The sequence below is a fragment of the Cyprinus carpio genome, chromosome B4, assembly GCF_018340385.1.
Source record: "Cyprinus carpio isolate SPL01 chromosome B4, ASM1834038v1, whole genome shotgun sequence".
NCBI classification, from domain to species: domain Eukaryota; kingdom Metazoa; phylum Chordata; class Actinopteri; order Cypriniformes; family Cyprinidae; genus Cyprinus; species Cyprinus carpio.
The window spans coordinates 36,238,066-36,258,970 of record NC_056600.1 but is presented as its reverse complement, the minus strand read 5'-3'; the positions used below and the strand labels follow the sequence as shown (position 1 = coordinate 36,258,970).

At 44.0% G+C, this 20,905-nt stretch overlaps 2 protein-coding genes across 6 annotated transcripts; one reads left to right on the top strand and one right to left on the bottom strand.

Moving 5' to 3' along the window:
• Positions 1 to 141: 141 nt before the first annotated feature.
• Positions 142 to 3,574, bottom strand: ckap4 (cytoskeleton associated protein 4). Its single transcript, XM_019079685.2, has 2 exons — positions 2,882 to 3,574; positions 142 to 1,290 (listed from the first exon to the last, which is right to left on the bottom strand). Exons 1-2 carry the CDS (start codon positions 3,182 to 3,184, stop codon positions 331 to 333), a joined length of 1,263 nt encoding a protein of 420 aa, XP_018935230.1. The 5' UTR covers positions 3,185 to 3,574; the 3' UTR covers positions 142 to 330.
• A 3,813-nt stretch (positions 3,575 to 7,387) lies between these two features.
• On the top strand, positions 7,388 to 20,821 carry terfa (telomeric repeat binding factor a). 5 transcript variants are annotated; one of them, XM_042722554.1, is made up of 20 exons: positions 7,394 to 7,639; positions 7,787 to 7,882; positions 9,572 to 9,696; positions 10,206 to 10,298; positions 10,375 to 10,515; positions 10,606 to 10,703; positions 12,054 to 12,335; positions 12,981 to 13,064; positions 13,149 to 13,205; positions 13,355 to 13,456; positions 14,030 to 14,161; positions 14,240 to 14,341; positions 18,954 to 19,094; positions 19,173 to 19,274; positions 19,349 to 19,441; positions 19,642 to 19,740; positions 19,813 to 19,920; positions 20,003 to 20,076; positions 20,465 to 20,493; positions 20,569 to 20,821. In XM_042722554.1, exons 1-20 carry the CDS (start codon positions 7,492 to 7,494, stop codon positions 20,725 to 20,727), a joined length of 2,265 nt encoding a protein of 754 aa, XP_042578488.1. In that variant the 5' UTR covers positions 7,394 to 7,491; the 3' UTR covers positions 20,728 to 20,821. The 5 variants fall into 5 exon arrangements, with proteins under 5 accessions (XP_042578491.1, XP_042578490.1, XP_042578489.1 ...); XM_042722555.1 differs by lacking the exon at positions 19,349 to 19,441 and having other exon boundaries at positions 7,392 to 7,639; XM_042722557.1 differs by lacking the exons at positions 13,355 to 13,456; positions 14,030 to 14,161 and having other exon boundaries at positions 7,388 to 7,639.
• Positions 20,822 to 20,905: the final 84 nt, after the last annotated feature.

Sequence of the window (20,905 nt, the reverse complement as noted above, 5' to 3'; positions counted from 1 at the left end):
CGAGAACCACTTAATTAACCAATTAAACAAACATAATCATATGGAAACTACATTTACATCATTAAAAGGTTATTGAAATGTGCTAAAAGTTCCCATTTATTATGTTATAGATCATTAGATTAGATAAAGACATTAACACGCTAGTGTGGAAATATTTTATTGGAAAACCGCTACAAGTGTGATGCGTTCAGAGAGAGAATGACCGATAGCCCTGCACACCTCTGAGCGGCTGTGAACTACAGTGCAGTTGTGTGTCGACTGAGGAGACAGCAGTGCACCCATTCATCGCTTCAGCCTCCAGCAGCTCATCTCAGGCTCACTGAGTGATATTTATATTGCATCGCCTGGCTCTTCCTCTTGACCAGCGTCCAGTTCAGATACTTGTGTCTGCAGCTGCTCCAGGCGGCTCGTCAAGGCGTCCAGTCCGTCCCTCAGCGCCTGGCTCTGTGTCTCTGCGCTCGTCTTGTAATCACCCAGCGAGCGCCGCTGGGACTCGTGCTCGGCCGCGAGAGCGCTCAGTCTGCTGGTCTGCTCCGTCAGCGAGGACTGCATGACCTCGTGGCCCTCCTCCACACTCTTCAGCCGGACCTCGGCGTCCTCTCTGTGCTTCTCCAGCTGCAGCAGCTGGTCTCTGGTGTGCGTCTCCAGGCTCCGGAGGGCGGTGCTGGTCTGCTCCAGCCGGTCGCTGAGGCTCTGTGTCTGGTCCGAGGCGCTCTGCGCGGCAGCTCGAGCCGCGGACACCTCGTCCCTCAGGCTCCCTGCGGTGCTCTGCAGCAGCGTCCTCACGGCCTCCACGTCCTCGGACACGGACGCCACCTCCCTGTTCCTGGTCTGCTGCTCGGCGCTCACCGCTGTGATCTGCTCGCGCAGCACGGCCGTGTTCCCCTCGGACACCTCGCTGGCGGTGTGGAGCGTGGCCACGGCGCTGCTGAGGGCCTCCAGCTCCTTCTTGAGGAGCGGCGGAGCGTCCTGCTTGTCCAGACGGGTCCTGAGCTCCTGCAGCTCGCTCCGGAGCCGGCTCTGCTGGACGGAGGACTCGGCCGTGGAGCGGCTCAGCTGGGACAGGCGCTCCTCCAGGGATGACGCGTCCGTGTCCCGCGCCTCCTTCACCTCCCGCACGGTCTGCGTCAGCTCCTGGGAGATCTGGCTCCGGAGGTTCTGGAGCGAGTGCTCCAGCCGCCGGGTGTTGTCCTCTCCTTCCTGCGCGGCTCGGACGGTGCGCTCCAGATCAGTCCTGACGCCGAGCACCGCGCTCTCCAGAGCCTCCAGAGACGCCTGCATAGACCGGATCTGGACACACAGATGGACAGAGACACTTAGACTACGATCACACTGCAAGCTTTAGCGCTCAATTGAAGATTGTTGCTCAGATAAGATTTTTTATATAGCGATTCACATTGATGTTTTGTGAATGGTTCTGAACGGACACCGCATGCGCAAAAGAACGATACGAACAGGGTTGCCAGGTTTTCACAACAAAATTCTCCCAATTGCTGTCCAAAACTATCCAATCATGTTCCGGAGGGTAAATATTGTGTTAGTGGGGTCACTTCAACCCACAAAGCTGAAAAACAACAGTAGCCCAATTCCACGGGGACACTGATGGATGTGTCATGGGGACACTTGTCAACGCTGTCATACGGAAGTAAACAGGGAGGACAAACATTAAGTGATTATGTGTTTATTTACAGTGTGATCTGCTGCACAAGCCAATGTGAAAAATAAAGACAAGAATGTGACAAAAGACAGCAGTGTTTTGAAACGTTTATGATAGGAGCACTCATGTTTTCTTGTATATAGAGTTGTAAAATCTTCGAAGCGTCTCCCGTTGAGAAGCGTTTGGGCAGATTTTGTTGTGAAAACCTGGCAACCCTGTTCACATCGTTCTTTTGCGCATGTGGTGTCATGATCTGTTCACACTTTTGAACACACCCTTAGGCCTTCAGAAGATCACCTCAAAAAGGCGTGTTTCTTCCTGTTCTGAAGGATGTTTTGCATACTAGTGACCGCTGAGCTCCTAGTCAAATATACGGTCATCAATATACACTCTGAGGGTTTCCAGGGAATACAGACTCTAAACTGTCTATCAGAGCGAGTTTTGGTAATATAATAGAAGGACAATGCAGAGTGAATGTGTGCATTTGAACAGACGGTCTGAAACCACTGCTCTCGCTCATTAACCTTCACTAACGTGTGCATGTTAACACCTGACAGAAACCTGATGGAGCTGAAGAGCTGCAGGAGAGACGGTCTTCAGAAGAAGAGTCATGTGTGAAACCGGTCGCTCCGGTCTGGTGCGTCTCCAGAACATCAGTAACATGCGGTGTGCTGTGTTTCTGTGTGGTGTCTGCCCCTGAAGCTCGCCCAGGGGGTGAGAAAGTGAGATTCTGAGACACCCGCCTTAATATGTCTATCCCAGGCTCAGAGTATCCCATCATGCATCACGTTTGGGGATAAATCATGAGATTTTTGCCGAGATCTCAGAAAATCTCGAGGTCACGGAAACCTTTCCAATGTAAGTTAGGTGTTAATATCACATATCTTTGCAACACTTTGTTCTTTCACCAAAATATGAGCAGTGGTGATATTTTTGGGTCTTCATGCTCACTCGGGCTGAATACTGTACATACGTCACATCAGTGCTCAAAAGAGGAGAGAAAGTGTGCACAAGGGTCCCTGGAGAGTCCTGGAGGAGGAACTGGGCACAGTCCCGTCAGCCAATCACAGAGCCCCACATCGTCGTGGGTCAGTGCCCTGTAAACCTGACTCACGTGCACCTGAATGAAAGTGAAGCTCCACACTGTGTATCAGCACTGAGGGTCTGTTCTGCTGGAGCAACAGTACTGTCTCCTCTCTCACACACACACACACACACACTGACCTGCTGCCGCGCGTCGGCGCTCCTCTGCACGCTCTCCTCGTGTCTGGAGCTCGCGAGCTTGATCTCGGACAGCTCGTGGTAGAAGGTCACGGACACGATCACGGTGCCCGCCACGAAGCCCAGGTAACACAGCGCGGACACGAGCTTGAGCAGCGCGGGCGAGCCCGACGCGTTGTTACTCTGCGCGCCCGCGGCTCTCTGCGCGCTCCTGCTCCTCGGCGCGTCGTCGGGCTGCGCGCTGGCGGGCGTCTTATCGCTATTACTCGGCTGCGAGCTGCTCTTGTTTCTGTTCTTCGCGGCCATCGTTCCCTGCGTCCAGATGCGTTCCGATGCTCGCGTTGCGTTCGGGTTGTGTCACAAGAACTGGAACTTCTAGAAGAACTAACTTCAGTTCTTCACAAACTCGCACATGGGCCGTTCAGAGTCCCTAGAGGAACGCAAGAGGCGTTTGCTGAAGTTTGAGCGCGTTGAGGAGTCGATACAGCGCTGATCTCACGCAGAGTGTGAATGTGAAGATGAAGGGCGTCGCGTCGCGTCGCGTCCTCGTTCGCTCCGCCCTTCTTCAGACGTGGCACTGATTCTCCTCAAACATCTGCACCCCATCCTCCGATCACACAGCGACAGAGCCCCGTTCACACAGGAACGATAACTATAAAGAAACGATATCGCGTTCACTCTGAGCGCGCGCGCGTCTGCTGCTCGTGGCAGCAGGAAGGATTCTGATTGGCTGTCAGTGTTTGTATCGTTCATCAGCTCAGAAAGTTCTGAAAGTGATTCAACGATATCGTTATAGCTGTTCTCTAATACCCAGAACGAGTTCTAGAAGTGTATCTTTATCGCTCCTGGTGTGAACGGGCCTTTAGTCTACTGTATTAGGACTAACAATTAGTCGCGATTAAAATAAAATCCGAAATAAAAGTGTTTGTTTCCCTAATATATGTGTGTGTACTGTGTATATTTATTATGTATATATAAAGACACACTCATATCCATGGATATATTTAAGTAAAATATGTTGTTTATATATATATGATATAATTTATATGAGTTTAAATATATACATGTAAATATTTTCAAAATATATGCTTTTTTATTTGTGAACTCATATAAATTATATAATTTTTATATGTACAAAATATTATATTAGGGAAACAAACACTTTTATTTTGGATGCAGTAACTGTGACAGCACTACTAACAATTCGTCTCTGTACGACATAAGAGCACCGATTAGGTTATTATCATTATAAATTACATTATGTTATAATTAAAGACTTCTCTTCTAATTAAAGGCGCTCCCAAACATCGAGCCGGACGCCAGATAACCTATTCTAGACATTTTTACAAAACGTTTCTCCTCACAGGGTACCGTGCACTCCATTCGCTCGTACCCTTGAGGCCATGTTTACATTGGCTTTTTTTCAGTTTTCTGAGATGCTCAGAACTCACAATAACCTCCAAATTCAACCCCAAACTCCATCCGACCATCTCCAACTCGACATCTGCGCTCGACAGCTAATCTGTCTCTTACTTTATTAAACAAAGAGAGACAGACCAAGAAAGAAAAGGCCACTACATCTACATTTTTAACCAGCCGTTGTACTGAATCAAGCTGCAGACGGGGCTCAGTCCAGTAAAAGTATGGAGTGAATTTTGAGCCAATATTCATCAAACAAATCCAGCATTTTGCAAATAAACAAAATTTGCATTGCAAAGAAAAACTCAGCTTTCAAACAAATGCAAAGTGATTTGCAAATACAAACCCGATTCCAAAAAAGTTGGGACACTACAAATTGTGAGTAAAAAAAGGAATGGAATAATTTACAAATCTCATAAACTTATATTTTATTCAAAATAGAATATAGATAACATATCAAATGTTGAAAGTGAGACATTTTGAAATGTCATGCCAAATATTGGCTCATTTTGGATTTCATGAGAGCTACACATTGCAAAAAGGTTGGGACAGGTAGCAATAAGAGGCCGGAAAAGTTAAATGTACACAAGGAACAGCTGGAGGACCAATTTGCAACTTATTAGGTCAATTGGCAACATGATTGGGTATAAAAAGAGCCTCAGCGGCAGTGTCTCTCAGAAGTCAAGATGGGCAGAGGATCACCAATTCCCCCAATGCTGCTGCGAAAAATATTGGAGCAATATCAGAAAGGAGTTTCTCAGAGAAAAATTGCAAAGAGTTTGAAGTTATCATCATCTAGATGAAGCCATATCTAAACATGATCCAGAAGCGCAGGCGTTTTCTCTGGGCCAAGGCTCATTTAAAATGGACTGTGGCAAAGTGGAAAACTGTTCTGTGGTCAGACGAATCAAAATTTGAAGTTCTTTTTGGAAAACTGGGATGCCATGTCATCCGGACTAAAGAGGACAAAGACAACCCAAGTTGTTATCAGCGCTCAGTTCAGAAGCCTGCATCTCTGATGGTATGGGGTTGCATGAGTGCGTGTGGTATGGGCAGCTTACACATCTGGAAAGGCACAATCAATGCTGAAAAGTATATCCAAGCTTTAGAACAACATATGCTCCCATCCAGACGTCGTCTCTTTCAGGGAAGACCTTGCATTTTCCAACATGACAATGCCAGACCACATACTGCATCAATTACAACATCATGGCTGCGTAGAAGAAGGATCTGGGTACTGAAATGGCCAGCCTGCAGTCCAGATCTTTTACCCATAGAAAACATTTGGAGACCACATACTGCATCAATTACAACATCATGGCTGCGTAGAAGAAGGATACTAGAAGCCTGTATTAGACAAGAATTGGACAACATTCCTTTTCCTAAACTTGAGCAACTTGTCTCCTCTTGTTGGGCCTTGTCCCAACTTTTTTGAGATGTGTTGATGCCATGAAATTTAAAATCAACTTATTTTTCCCTTAAAATGATACATTTTCTCAGTTTAAACATTTGATATGTCATCTATGTTGTATTCTGAATAAAATATTGAAATTTGAAACTTCCACATCATTGCTTTCTGTTTTTATTCACAATTTGTACAGTGTCCCAACTTTTTTGGAACCGGGTTTGTACTCTCTCTGTTTGAGAGAAGATGCAGAGGTGTGGACAGATGTCTTGTGTGTTACGACTGTAGACTCATTAGCCTTTTTATGAGGAAACTTGGCTTGATTCTCTCACAGATGCATCTGAGCAACTTTCTTCTGCAGAAACAGCGGATGGCGCTGTCCGTCAATTTTGTATGTGTTTTTTATTTTATTTGAACAAAACAATCTAACTTGTGTATTTGTGCAGTTTTCACTATTCATGTCCAGCACTCTTATTATTAATAAAGAGCATGTTTTGTTATTGCAGAAGAAAGGAACACACAAATAATAACAATAGAAAATATGAACTAATAAGAGAGAGCTCACATTCAAAGTGCCAGGGCCCTGAAGAGCGTATCATAGTATTTCAAACCTTTCACACTCCTGTGGTTTCTTAACAGTCTTATTGAAGAAATATAGAAGTCTTTAATCAAAAGGAATTAGGCAAGCTCTTCTCCAGTCAGTATTCTCAATTATAGCATTCAAAAAAATGCTTCTAGGAGATGTTTTATATATTATTTATAATATTACAAATGTTTGTTATTGCATTTTTTTCTCCGTTAGCTCAACACCTTCTAAAATTAATTTGGGGTTTGTCACAAATAAAGAATTATAACAAATATGAGTTGTGACAAGCAGACGAAGTGTTACAGGAACAGTTCAATGAACATATGATAAAGAGCATTCTCAATTTGTTCCCAAAAATGTAAATACAATTCTGCTGTGTTTGAAAAATTCCCATTTATTTTTAAATTAATTTGCTTTAGAAACCATTTACACTCAGAAATGGCAAGTGCCACATTGAATTTTACATAATATATGTGTGTATACTGTGTAAATTTATTATGTATATATAAATACACACATGCATGTATATATTTAAGAAGAATATGTTATGTTTATATATTAAATATATTTATATATAATATAAAATATAAGAATATAAATATATAAATGTATATACATGTAAATATTTTCTAAATATATAATTTATGTGTGTGTATTTATATATACATAATAAATATACCCTGTACACATACATATATTATGTAAATAAAACTTTTATTTTGGATGTGATTAATCGTGATTAATCATTTGACAGCCCTTTTTTAAATCCTTCATTTAATCCTCCAAAATATATCTGGCCATATTTGTAACACAGGCATTAAGTTATCATCTTTCAGAAGATCATTATTATATTTCCAGGTCTTTTATAAGAGAAGTAAGTTTATGATCAGTTTTATTACTGGGGCTCATCTATCAACGGTTTCCTTCACCTGTTGTTAAAACAGAAGGTTTTTGCTTAGACAATAAAAAAGGAACATAGTCAAGGGATCACATACAAATCCAGAAAATAATAACCAATAATAATGACAACAAATCATAAACAACAAAGAACGTGAAATCAACAGCTGTTTATTCCTGACGTAACGACGCTGATGGCGTCGACGTCGCTCTGTCCAATCAGAGGCGTCGCCTGACGCCGAGCTCCGCCCTCTGCTGCAGTCTGAGCGCGGGAAGCGCGTGTGTCGCGGTTAAACGCTGTCCAGAATGAGCGCGTCCGCGAGTAAAGTGAGCTCTCTGAGCGACGAGCAGATCATCAACCGATGGGGCTTCGACTACTACGTGTTCAAGGCGCTGAGCGCCTTCAGAGACGCGGACTACACGGCCTTCACGCACTTCACCAGCATCATCGAGAGTGAGTGCGCTTGTTTACATCCGCGCGCCGCGTCAGAGGTGCGCGTGTCGCTCACTGAAGCTGTGTGTGTGTGTGTGTGTGTGTGTGTGTGTGTGTGTGTGTGTGTGTGTGTGTGTGTGTGTGTGTGTGTGTGTCTCTGTCTCTCAGATCTGGTGGTCAGGCCCGTCGACGGACACAGCGACATGATCGTGAAGCTGCGCTGCATGCAGTTCCTGTCCCGGATCAACAACGGGGACAAGCTCGGTGAGTGAGCGGAAGTGACGCGCGTCCAAGCATCCACCCTGTCTGCTCTAAACAGTACTGAAATTACTAATATCACACTGAATGCAGGACGGATAGTGTGCGGATCAGGACGCAGACTTGACTGTTACACGATGTATTTCCTGTATTTGTTCTGGAGTAAAGCTGGCTTGACTTTGGACTTTGTATATTCGCAAATCTAGGGAGCGTCTCTAAAGTTACATGTGAAACTACTGTACACTTCTCTAAAGTCAACAACATGCAAGGAGAATGACTAACAGTCATGAAAACAACTGTTAACTGTTCACCCAGGTGTCAACTATAACGCACACCTCTTATATCTTTCATAATTATTCAAGTAAACTGTAATGGGATGTATACAGACAACAGCTCAGAAAGGTGTGCTGGTGCCAGATTATGTAGTGCTTTTAAAACCAGAACAGTGATCTATACTCGACTGGCAGCCAGTTCAAGGATCTCAGTGTGACCTGAGCCGTTCTTATTGGGTGTGGTTGATGAGTTTTGTTTGTTTTTTTTGTGTGTTTTGGAATTTTTTATGAGTTTTTTTATTAGTTGAATTATAATGTTAAATTCTAGAGAAAACGACTGCAGAAATAGCTCTCTCAGAATCTGTCGGAGATAGAAAAGGTATTGGTTTTTGAGCTTTAAGTGAAAGAAACTAGCTTTAACCACAGAATGTATTTGTTTATCCATCTTTAGCTCAGAGTCCAAGATGAACCCAAGGCTTTTAACCTTGTCAGAGATGGCAGCTGCCAAGGGGGTGTCTTTTAGTCGCTCGCACACTAAGTGGAAACTGGGAGTTTTTGATGAAATACTGTTAGGCCAACCCAAGATTCCAGACGCGAGATCAGTCTGGTTTTAAGTCAAGGCACAGCACTGGTGAAGGTGCTCGATGATATTTTCTTGACTCTGGACAAAGGAGAAAACTCTGTATTGTGATAGGGATTTACAGCCGCATTGATTGTGTCAAATAACACTTTGGGATTATTAGCATTCTTAAATAAAATTTGTGCTTGGCGTCCTTTGACACCTTCTGAAATGTAACCAAAGATTCTCTGAACAAGTCGTAATGCACTTGATTGCACAATTATCAAAAGATATAAGAGCTGTGTATTATAGCTGACACCTGGATGAACAGTTAACAGTTGTTTTCATGACTGTCAGTCCTTCTGTTTGCATGCTGTTGATGTTAGAGAAGTGTACAGTAGTTTCACATGTAACTTTAGAGACGCTCCCTAGATTTGTGAATATACAAAGACGTTCTGTTGTAAAATTAAAAACTTGTAGTGTCGCAAAAATGCAAGTGTATACATAGCTTTATTTTTAATTTAAGTACTTTGACTTTTTGAATCAATTTCTGAATGTGTGTTAGTTTGTATGTATATTTATTTTTAGTTTAATTTGTTTGGTTTTTTTAATTGATTGTTTAGGAGCACTTCAAATGTGCAAAATAAATATCACCACTACTCATCTACGCACCAATAAAATGCACAGTTACATATACAAAATAATATTATTGTGTAAATACCATAAAATATATAATGATTCAATTTACATCACCTTAAGTAAAAGAAGAAAAAATCAAAAACACAATGATGCCCATTCTTTATGCAAATTCTTTTAAGATTGAAATCACGGTCTAGTTGTGACCGATGGGTGTTTCTGGTGCAGATCTGACGTTTGAGGAGCCCAAGACCCCTCTGGAGTCGGCTGTGAGCGTGCTGGAGAGCATCTGCCGGGACATGAGCGTCCCCCCGCGGGAGCAGGAGCGCGTCAAGCAGGCCATCATCGAGACGGTCAGGCCTCGTGTATTCTGCTCTTATCAAAGCTCTTCTCGTGTTAAATGAGCTGCAGCGCTCTTCTGTAGTATCACACAGATCAGCAACCGATCGCTCTTCGTCTCATTCGGCCGCAAATTGAAGAAAAGTTTGTTTTTCAAAGCTATTTGTGACTCTTCTTACTTCACACACAAAAAAGTTTGACAAAATTTGATTTCTTGATGATTTGGTATTTTATAGTAGTGATTTAAACATTTATAATATAAAGCAAAACATAGAAATCAATGACTAATAAGCCAATAAGTGCTCCTCTGCTGCCATCTACTGATTATAATTCTGACATATATGTGTGTGTGTAAGTGTTTGTTTACCACAAAACGATATTTTGGTCATCCCATTGTTTATATAGTTTAATTTAGATCATTTTTCAGAGCTGTTTGTAACGGCTGAAAGTCATTTGAAAGGTGTTGAGTCTCTCTCTCAGAAGGCTGTCCACACCCTGACCGTGTCTCTCCGTCTGTGTGCAGCTGATCATGGTGTGTCTCCGCAGCGGGGAGTTCACGAGGGCCGAGGAGGTGCTGCTGCGACACTTCAGCGACGCTGCAGACTCGGCCGGGAAGGTGAGGAGCTGACGGAGCTGCTGTGTGCTGCTGTGAGTCTGGGGTGTGACGTCTCTGTCTCTGTGTGTGTGTGCAGAAGAAGCTGTTCGAGAGCCTGATCCGGCGCCGGCGCTCCTCTCACTCGGTGCTGCAGCTCAGCTCCTACGCTGACTTCAAGCAGGACATGCTGGACTTCATCGAGCGGCTGTACCGCGTGCCGGAGCCCTTCCTCCTGCAGGTGCGCCCCTCTCTCCTCGCTCGCCTCTGACGCTCCCGCGCCTGCCTCTCCTCACCCTGTGTGTGTGTGTGTGTGTGTGTGTGTGTGCAGATGCTGAAGCGCTCCGGACACCCCGGCATCAGCTCTGAGCCCGTCACCTCGTCCTCACAGGACAGACAGAAGACCAGCGCCGCCGCAGAGCATCATGGGTAAACTCACACAGCACGAGTCAGACGTCACTAGTGCACACTTACTCACTTTTATCTGTTCCCCACTTAATAACCAGATTTACCTGAATGTTTAGATTTGATCAAATTGTGCACTCATGATTTTTCTACAATAACTTTTGCTGCTAAATTATCCTCTAATCTAGTTTATAATAGTATTTTCGTCATAGATTATGATTATATATGTTTTCATTTGTTATTTTTCATTAAATTGAAAGTCTATAAAAATGGCATCGTTACATCTCTATATAATATCAATATACAATTACATATATGTATTATTTATGCTATAAACATAAAAGCCCATTGAAAATATGCATAAATTCTACAATAGTGTGCAAATAATACTAAATTACCACTTAAAAACTTAAAAATGTTTCCTTGCCAACTAACTGAAAAGTTGAAATATTTAAAGAGATAAAACTGGGATAAAATATATATTGCAATATATATATATATATAAAAAGCGCATAACTAAATGACTAAAACTCAAACTGTAATTAAAATTACTTGAAATATACAATGTAAAATATATATATATAACAGTCGTGACATTTGTCAAGTATGGTAACCCATATTCGAAATTGGTGCTCTGCATTTAACCCATCCAAGTGCACACACACAGCAGTGAGAAGTGAACACACCGTGAACACTTAACTTGTGGAGTGGGCAGCTATATCCAGCGCCCGGGGAGCAACTGGGGGTTCAGTGCCTTGCTCAAGGGGACTTCAGCCATGCATGGGTATTGAGGGTGGAAGAGAGTGCTGTTCATTTACTCCCTCCCACCTACAACTCCTGCCAGCACCGAGACTCGAACCTGCGACCTTTTGGTTACAAGTCCAAATCTCTAACCATTAGGCCACAGCTGCCCCGTTTATATATATAAAGCTATTAATACAAATGATTAATATTTTGAGAAAAGCAGTTACTAAAGCTTTGAAGCTATGAAAGTAAAAACTAACTTTAAAAGTAATTTGAATAATTACTAAAATAGTGTTTTATAATGAATAATTAATGCTGAAATAGAAATGTGGATATGCATGTAAACCGTCTGATGTGCACTCATTACAACCATCAAATGAACTATAAATATTAGACTAAAAAAACTAAGTTAATAAACCTAAATGAACTTTAGAAATGCTGTCTTGGTAACTCTGAAATATAAGAAGTTGAATTACAAAACTGAAATAAAAATGAAGCTTAGTGGAGTTATTTAAAGAAAAAGAAACCCAATAAAAAGAGCTGAGCACATTCACTAACCTTAGACAGCGTGTGAATATAAAGAGTTAAATGTGCGCTGGTGTGTGTGCTCTTGTTTCTGGTGTGTGTTAGCGGGGTGTGTGCGCGTCTGAGTCTGCACAGCCTGCGTCAGGTGTACGGCGTGCTGAGCGAGCGCTACGGCGTCAGCGTCTCCTTCACACAGCTGCAGCAGGAGCTGGAGGAGGAGCAGGAGCAGGAGGAGAGCCCTGAGCTGCACCTGGCTCTGTCCGAGACGCCCAGGGAGCAGCCGGAGCCGCCGTACGCCGGGATGACCATCTCACGCCTGGTGCAGGAGGACGACAGCCAGCTGAGCACCGCGGAGGAGGAGGAGACGCAGATCAGCTCGCCTCACAGGTCACTGACCCTCACTCTGACAGACCACAGCTGTGACCAAACCACAGAGGAACAGTAGAGTCACAACCATTAAACCTGTCAGACTTTAAAGAGCTCCAGCTTCCTGCTCACAGCTGGTTTCTGTGTGAACATCTGTTAAACTGACATTTATTCCTGTGATCAAAGCTGTATTTTCAGCATCATTACTCCAGTCTTCAGTGTCACATGATCTTCAGAAATCATTCTAATATGATGATCTGCTGCTCAAGAAACATTTCTGATTATTATCAATGTTGAAAAGCTTTTCATTTCAGATAAACACTGATCTTTGGATCTTTCTATTCATCAAAGAATCCTGAAAAAAAATACACTCAACTGTTTCCAACATTGATAATAAATCATCATATTAGAATGATTTCTGAAGATCATGTGACACTGAAGAGTGGAGTAATGATGCTGGAAATACAGCTGCACATCACAGAAATAAATTACACTTTAACAGAGATTCACACAGTAAAAAATATCAAAGTGTTACTGTTTTTGGATCAAATAAATGCAGGCTTGGTGAGAAGCAGAGACGCTGATAATCTTCTGAGTGCTCGTGTGGTTGTGTTTGTAGCTGTGAATGTGCTGTGAGCTCTTCTCTAAAGGCAGCGTGTGTTTCAGGATCGTCATTCCCAGCGGCCCAGACTCAGACGATCCTGAGGTCCGGACGCCTGTCAGACGCTCGGACACACACAACCACAGCAGGTTCAGCAGCGGGTCTCATGTCAGATCGTGTCATCATGTTGTGTAACGTCCAGTGTCTGACTGCAGTGTGTGTGTGTGTTTCAGTGAGTGTTCACCAGCTCAGATCTGCACTCCTGCTCGTCACACACAGAAACACAACAGGTGCGTCGACATCAGACATCTTCACCACGCAGAGTTCAGAAGGACCGGTGGAATCAGTTCCAGCCTGTGGATTCCCAAAGCCACTGAATCGAGGAATCGATTCTGTCTGAGATTGATTCACAGCGCTGACAGATCTGTGTCTCCCGCAGGATCGTCCTGTCCAGTGATGTGGAGGCTGAGGATCACGCCGCGTCTCCTCCGTCCAGCAGACGCTCATCCAGACACAAACAGCAGCAGAAGAGCGATCACAGGTGATTCACATGAGCTCAAAGCTTCTCGTTCAGTTTTAGTGAGGTTCATGACACTCGTGTTCATTGTTCCCTGAATGAACCTCGTCATTCTCTCACAGTACTAATACTGTCCAACTCTATAAAGCAGTCTTATAAGAGCCACGAGGAACTACACTGAGCTTCACTTCCCAAAAGCACCGAAGCTTCAATGGTCTTTCTGTACATGTTCACTCGATCTGATCACTAGTGTCCAGGCAGACGAGTTCAGCTGTTTGTAAACTGGAAGTGTATCATTATTAGAGAAAGTCTTAATGAAGACGGTAATCAGCGATGGAGATGTGATTATAGGTGTTTGTGATGGACTGTGCTCTGGAGCGATTAAACGCTGACAGCACTGCACCGTGTTCATTTACACACGAGCAGCTCGTGATTCATGCATGTGACAACACAACACCGTCCTCGATTAGACTCTGGAGAGACTCTCTGTGGGTTCCTGCAGGAAATGTGTTACTAGTATTGTAGTTTCACGTATGCTCTGTTAAATGAGATTGTGATTATTGGTGATCATGTCTTGATTTCCTGTGTGTGTTTGAGTGAGTCGAAGTGTGTGATGGTGGAGGATGATGGAGGTTCATCAGCTCAGGTCTGCTCTCCCGCTCGTCCCAGCAGCAGCAGCAGCTCTCCGGCCGTCAGACGCTCAGCCAGAGACACACAGAGGCAGAGCAGGTGCGTTTATGACTGTACGTCCTCATCACAGACACACACACGTGTGTGTTTAGAGTCACTGAGCGCCGTCTCCCGCAGGATCGTCCTGTCCAGTGATGTGGAGCCTGAGGATCACGCCACGTCTCCTCCGTCCAGCAGACGCTCATCCAGACACAAACAGCAGCAGAAGAGCGTTCACAGGTGATTCACATGAGTTCAAAGCTTCTCATTCAGTTTTAATTCAATTCAAGTTTATTTGTGACCTTAGGGAGCATGATGGATTGTAGCGTGGTAGAAGACTAGTTAGGTACGCAGGAGTATAAGTAAGTAATAATATTTTGTAACTGATACAGAACTTAATAGGTAGCCAGTGCAGAGACTGTAGTATTGGGGTAAAATGATCATATTTTCTTGACCTGGTAAGGACTCTAGCCGCTGCATTCTGGACTACCTGTAGCTTGTTTATTGAGGATGCAGGACAACCACCTAGAAGTGCATTACAATAGTCCAGTCTAGAGGTCATGAAAGCATGAACTAGCTTTTCTGCATCAGAAACAGGTAACATGTTTCGTAGCTTGGCAATGTTAGAAGATAGAAGAATGTTGTTTTTGTAACATGGGAAATATGATTTTCAAAAGACAAGTTACTGTCTAATATAACACCCAGATTTTTGACTGTAGAGGAAGTAACAGTACATCCGTCTAGTTGTAAATTGTAGTCTACGAGATTCTGTGTAATGTTTTCTGGTCCAATAAGTAATGTCTCTGTCTTATCTGAATTTAATAGGAGAAAATTATTGGTCATCCAATCTTTTACATTTTTAACACACTCTGTTTGCTTAGATAATTTAGAAGTTTCACCTGGTCTTGTTGAGATATATAGTTGAGTATCATCAGCATAACAGTGGAAACTAATCCCGTATTTTCTTATGATATTACCAAGGGGCAATATGTATATTGAAAATAGCAGAGGACCTAGGACAGATCCTTGTGGCACTCCATATTTTACTGGTGATAAATGAGATGACTCCCTATTTAGATAAACAAAGTGGTAGCGATCGGACAGGTAGGATCTAAACCATCTTAAAGCCTGCCCTTGGATACCTGTATAGTTTTGTAATCAATCTGTGAGTATGTTGTGATCTATGGTGTCAAACGCAGCACTAAGATCAAGTAAAACTAGCAATGAGATGCAGCCTTGATCTGAAGCAAGAAGCAAGTCATTTGTAATTTTAACAGGTGCAGTTTCTGTTCTATGGTGGGGCCTGAAACCTGACTGAAATTCTTCATATAGATAATTTTTTTGCAGGTAGGAGCACAATTGGGCAGACACAACTTTTTCTAAAATTTTAGACATAAATGGAAGATTTGAAATGGGTCTGTAATTTGCCAGTTCACTAGGATCTAGTTGTGGTTTCTTAATAAGAGGCTTAATAACCGCCAGCTTGAATGGTTTTGGGATGTGACCTAAAGATAACGACGAGTTAATAATATTGAGAAGCAGTTCTTCTGCTACAGGTAACAACTCTTTCAGTAATTTAGTGGGTACAGGATCTAATAAACATGTTGTTGGTTTAGATGCAGTGATAAGTTTATTTAGCTCTTCCTGTCCCATAGTTGTAAAGCACTGCAGTTTATCTTTGGGTGCGATGGATAAACCTAAAGTATTAGATGCTGTAGAATCTACATTTGTTATTGTATTTCTGATGTTATCTATTTTATCAGTGAAGAAATTCCTAAAGTCATTACTATTTAACTGTGAGGGAATATTTAGATCTGGTGGCGTCTGGTTATTTGTTAATCTAGCCACTGTGCTAAATAAAAACCTTGGATTGTTTTGGTTGTTTTCTATGAGTTTGTGGATATGCTCGGCCCTGGCAGTTTTTAGAGCCTGTCTATAGCTGGACATACTGTTTTTCCACGCAATTCTAAAAACTTCCAAGTTCGTTTTTCTCCATTTGCGCTCAAGACTACGAGTTTCTTCCTTGAGAGCGTGGGTATTACTGTTGCACCATGGCACAGTACGTTTTTCTCTAACTTTTTTCAATTTGATGGGGGCAACAGCTTCTAATGTATTAGAGAAGATAGTGCCCATGTTGCCAGTCATTTTGTCTAGTTCATGTGTGTTTATGGGTACACAGAGCAGTTGAGATAAATCAGGCAGGTTATTTGTGAATCTGTCTTTAGTGGTTGGAACAATAGTTCTGCCCGGAGGAAAACGCGAAGCTATATAGTTATTATCATCAATACGCAGTATGCACGATACAAGGAAATGGTCAGTAACATCATCACTTTGAGGTACGCTATCTATGTCAGTAATATCGATTCCATGCGATATAATTAAGTCTAGCGTATGATTAAAACGATGAGACTTTGAGGTACGATATCTATGTCATTAATATCGGTTTAATGAGTTATTATTAGGTATTGCTTATGATTCATTTGTATTATCAATATGAATGTTAAAATCTCCGAAAATTATCGCTTTATCAGCGGTAACCAACAGGTCTGAGAGGAAATCTCCAAATTCTTTTAGGAATTCTGTATTTGGCCCTGGTGGTCTATACACAGTAGCCAGAGCAAGAGACACTATAGAATTCTTTTGCATATCTGACAGTGTAACAATAAGCATAAGTATTTCAAATGATTTAAACCTGTATCCTGTTTTCTGGGTAACATTGAGAATATCACTATATATTAATGCAACTCCTCCCCCACGACCAGTCTGACGGGGCTCATGTTTATAACAGTAGTTTGGTGGAGTAGACTCATTTAGACCAATATAATCATTTGGTTTTTAGCCAGGTTTCGGTCAAGCAGAGTACATCAAAACTATTATCTGTGATCATTTCATTTACAATAACTGCTTTGGGTCTAAGTGATCTAATGTTTATGAGCCCAAACTTTAAAAATAGTTTTTGTTCATTTATCTTACTTTTTTCTGGTTTAATCACAATAAGATTTTTTCTAGATCCTACATTAAATTTATATTTTGACCTCACTATTCGGGGAACAGACACAGTCTTAATAGATTGGACAGCGCAAGTACTTCTATTTAAGCGGGTAGAACAAAAGCCATCATAGCAGTTATTTGAGAATTGGCTTACTAGTCAAATGGAGCGTAGAGTTCTGGAGATGTTGTCCGAGAGCAGCTCCGCTCCGACTCTGCTGGGGTGCAGGCCATCAGCGCGAAAAAGCCTAGGTCGCTCCCAGAAAAGATTCCAATTATTAACAAAGAGCAGTTTCTGTTCTTTACACCATGACAATAACCATTCATTTAGAGCAAAAAGTCTACTGAACCTTTCGTGTCCTCGTCGATACGTGGGCAGCGGTCCTGACACGATGATTGTCGCCGCGGGCGTTGTGCTGCGCACCGTCTCGATCAGGCTCCTGAAGTCCCTCTTGAGCGTCTCCGTCTGCCGCTGCGTGGTGTCGTTAATCCCGGCGTGCAGCACAACCACTCCAGGGCTCTCATCGACCTTCAGGGTTGCGGGTATCTGTGCAGAAACATCAAGAGCAAGAGCACAGTGAGTGTGCACTTTACCTTCGGCTAACGTAGCACGGATGTGTCGGACAATAGAGTCTCCGACGATCACAGCGTCGCGTTCCGTCTCGCGGAGGGGGGAGAGAAGCGGTTCCGTGTGGAGATCTCGAAGACCGGAGGGGGAGAAGTCGTCGCCCGGGGCCTGGCTCGCGTCCTCCGCTGCGGATGCACCCAGGGTCCGTGGTGTCCCGGCGCCGGCGTGAAGGACATCTGGGCAGATCGCGTCCTGGGTGCACCGGGCCTGTGCAGAGAAACACACGGGGTGGAGGTGGTGGGACTGTTAGCAGCGCGCTGTATACTTACCCTGGACTTGTGAGCGTCAGCCCGGGAGGTTTCCAGCGCGGCTCTCCGCTCTCTCAGCTGGGACTGCCTCTGCTCCAGGACCCGAATCTGCTTCTCCACGGCCTCCAGCAACGTGTCGTCACCTGCACTCAAAGGTAGACAAACATTTGTAATGTGTGTGAATAGAGTATTAGTGATGCACGCGGGTTTAGCGACAACCACGCTGGTGATGCTAATGGGCTATAAGCTACTAGCGGACTCGGGAAATCAAAATAAAACTAGTGATAACAAGGCGCGCTGATTGTTTTTGTTCTAGAATACGATAGAGGATATATTCACACGTTATAGAAACGAAAATGATGGTGTATAAAATAGATTTTAAGATTTAAAAAATAGACTATAAATAATTAATGTGACGGAGCACAAACTTGCTCAAACTCATGGCAGTTTTAGTGAGGTTCATGACACTCGTGTTCATTGTTCCCTGAATGAACCTCGTCATTCTCTCACAGTACTAATACTGTCCAACTCTATAAAGCAGTCTTATAAGAGCCACGAGGAACTACACTGAGCTTCACTTCCCAAAAGCACCGAAGCTTCAATGGTCTTTCTGTACATGTTCACTCGAGCTGATCACTAGTGTCCAGGCAGACGAGTTCAGCTGTTTGTAAACTGGAAGTGTATCATTATTAGAGAAAGTCTTAATGAAGACGGTAATCAGCGATGGAGATGTGATTATAGGTGTTTGTGATGGACTGTGCTCTGGAGTGATTAAACGCTGACAGCACTGCACCGTGTTCATTTACACACGAGCAGCTCGTGATTCATGCATGTGACAACACAACACCGTCCTCGATTAGACTCTGGAGAGACTCTCTGTGGGTTCCTGCAGGAAATGTGTTACTAGTATTGTAGTTTCACGTATGCTCTGTTAAATGAGGATTGTGATTATTGGTGATCATGTCTTGATTTCCTGTGTGTGTTTGAGGGAGTCGAAGTGTGTGATGGTGGAGGTGGAGGATGATGGAGGTTCATCAGCTCAGGTCTGCTCTCCCGCTCGTCCCAGCAGCAGCAGCAGCAGCTCTCCGGCCGTCAGACGCTCAGCCAGAGACACACAGAGGCAGAGCAGGTGCGTTTATGACTGTACGTCCTCATCACAGACACACACACGTGTGTGTTTAGAGTCACTGAGCGCCGTCTCCCGCAGGATCGTCCTGTCCAGTGATGTGGAGCCTGAGGATCACGCCACGTCTCCTCCGTCCAGCAGACGCTCATCCAGACACAAACAGCAGCAGAAGAGCGATCACAGGTGAGGACTGGGACTGTTTTCCCCCACCAGCTGTTTTCATTGCTGACTGCAGTGTGTGTGTGTGTGTGTTTCAGTGTGGGTGAATCAGCTCTGGTCTCGAGTCCTGCTCATCCCAGCAGCCCTGCATCCGTCAGACGCTCAGCCAGAGACACACAGAACCAGAGCAGGTACAGGAAGCCTGTCACACACTCGCTGAGTATCACACACTGCACTGCAGAGAAGTACATTGAATTTAGAATCAGCCGGTGTGGCGCCATGTGATGAACATGATTTGTTTTCAATTATGGTAAAATAGACACTTACATTTTTGGGTTGTTTTGGATGTGTGGTGTTGTTTTGGATGTCTGACAGTGTGTGTGTTTGACAGTGAGTCTGAGTGTGTGATGGAGGTGGAGGATGGAGGTTCATGCGTTCAGCACTCGACTCCTGCCCGTCCCAGCGCCACAGACACGCAGAGGCACAACAGGTGTGTTCACGACTGTGCATCCTCCTCCTCAGGGCTCTGATGGGCCGTATGTGACATGTGTCTTCTCCTCAGGAGCGTGACTGTGTCCAGCGAGTCTGAGGATCACAACTCGTCTCCTGCACCGCAGACGCCCCGCCGCCGCAGCTCTCCGTCCTCGGGAGGAGCTCACAAGAGGAGGAGGTCTGTGTGACAGGAGCACGTGTGTGTGTGTGTGTGTGTGTGTGAGAAGGGGTTTAGAACTGTGTGTGTGTGTCTGTCTCAGGGCCAGATGGCAGGACGTGTCCGGGACACACGAGAACTGGAGCGACGAGGAGTCACTGTTCAGCGCCACTTCAGGTGCACACACTAGCTGTGCCATATTAGTATCCATAATTACCATTGCTAATGATGATTAGACAGTACTTTGTGGTATGATATAGTGTGTTTTGTGCTGGTTTTCTCCATATTCTGTGTAGTACTGTTAACACTGATATTTGCCACCTTAAACCAGGGCTGTGCAAATATTCAAATGTGATTGTCATGCGCATCTCGTCAGTAAAGCCGGTTCTGTGATTAGTAGTAAATCTCCATCAGGTGCTTTCAGATGGAGCGGCATTTAATACACAGAGCAGTAGTTCACTGACAAGATACGCAATATTGCATTCATAATCGCACACACATGCATGATGTAAGCCGCTCATGTGATCATACACTCATGTTTCTGCTTCACGTCTGTCTGTTTCAGGTCGCTCCAGTAAGAAGTACAGCAGGAAGGTGTGTATGTCCATCAGTCGCTCCTGTGTGTGTGTCTGTGAAGTGTGCACTAACACGTGTGTGTGTGTGTGTCAGATGTGGACGGTGCAGGAGTCAGAGTGGCTGAAGGAGGGAGTGCGGCGCTTCGGCGCGGGACACTGGGAGAAGATCCGCTCTTCCTTCCCCTTCACCGGCCGCACTGCGGTCAACCTGAAGGACCGCTGGAGGACCATGCTCAAGCTCAGGCTGGTGTGACCCACACGTGTTTTATCATGTTTTATACTCATGTTCCTGTTTTAAAACCATGTGTTCAGCTTGTTCCCTATTAAACGTTTGTTCTGTTCGTGCAGCGCTGTTGTCGTTATTCAGGAAGGAAGAAATCAAAATCTATGCATCTGTTTATTTATTATATACATAATACATTTGAAACGTT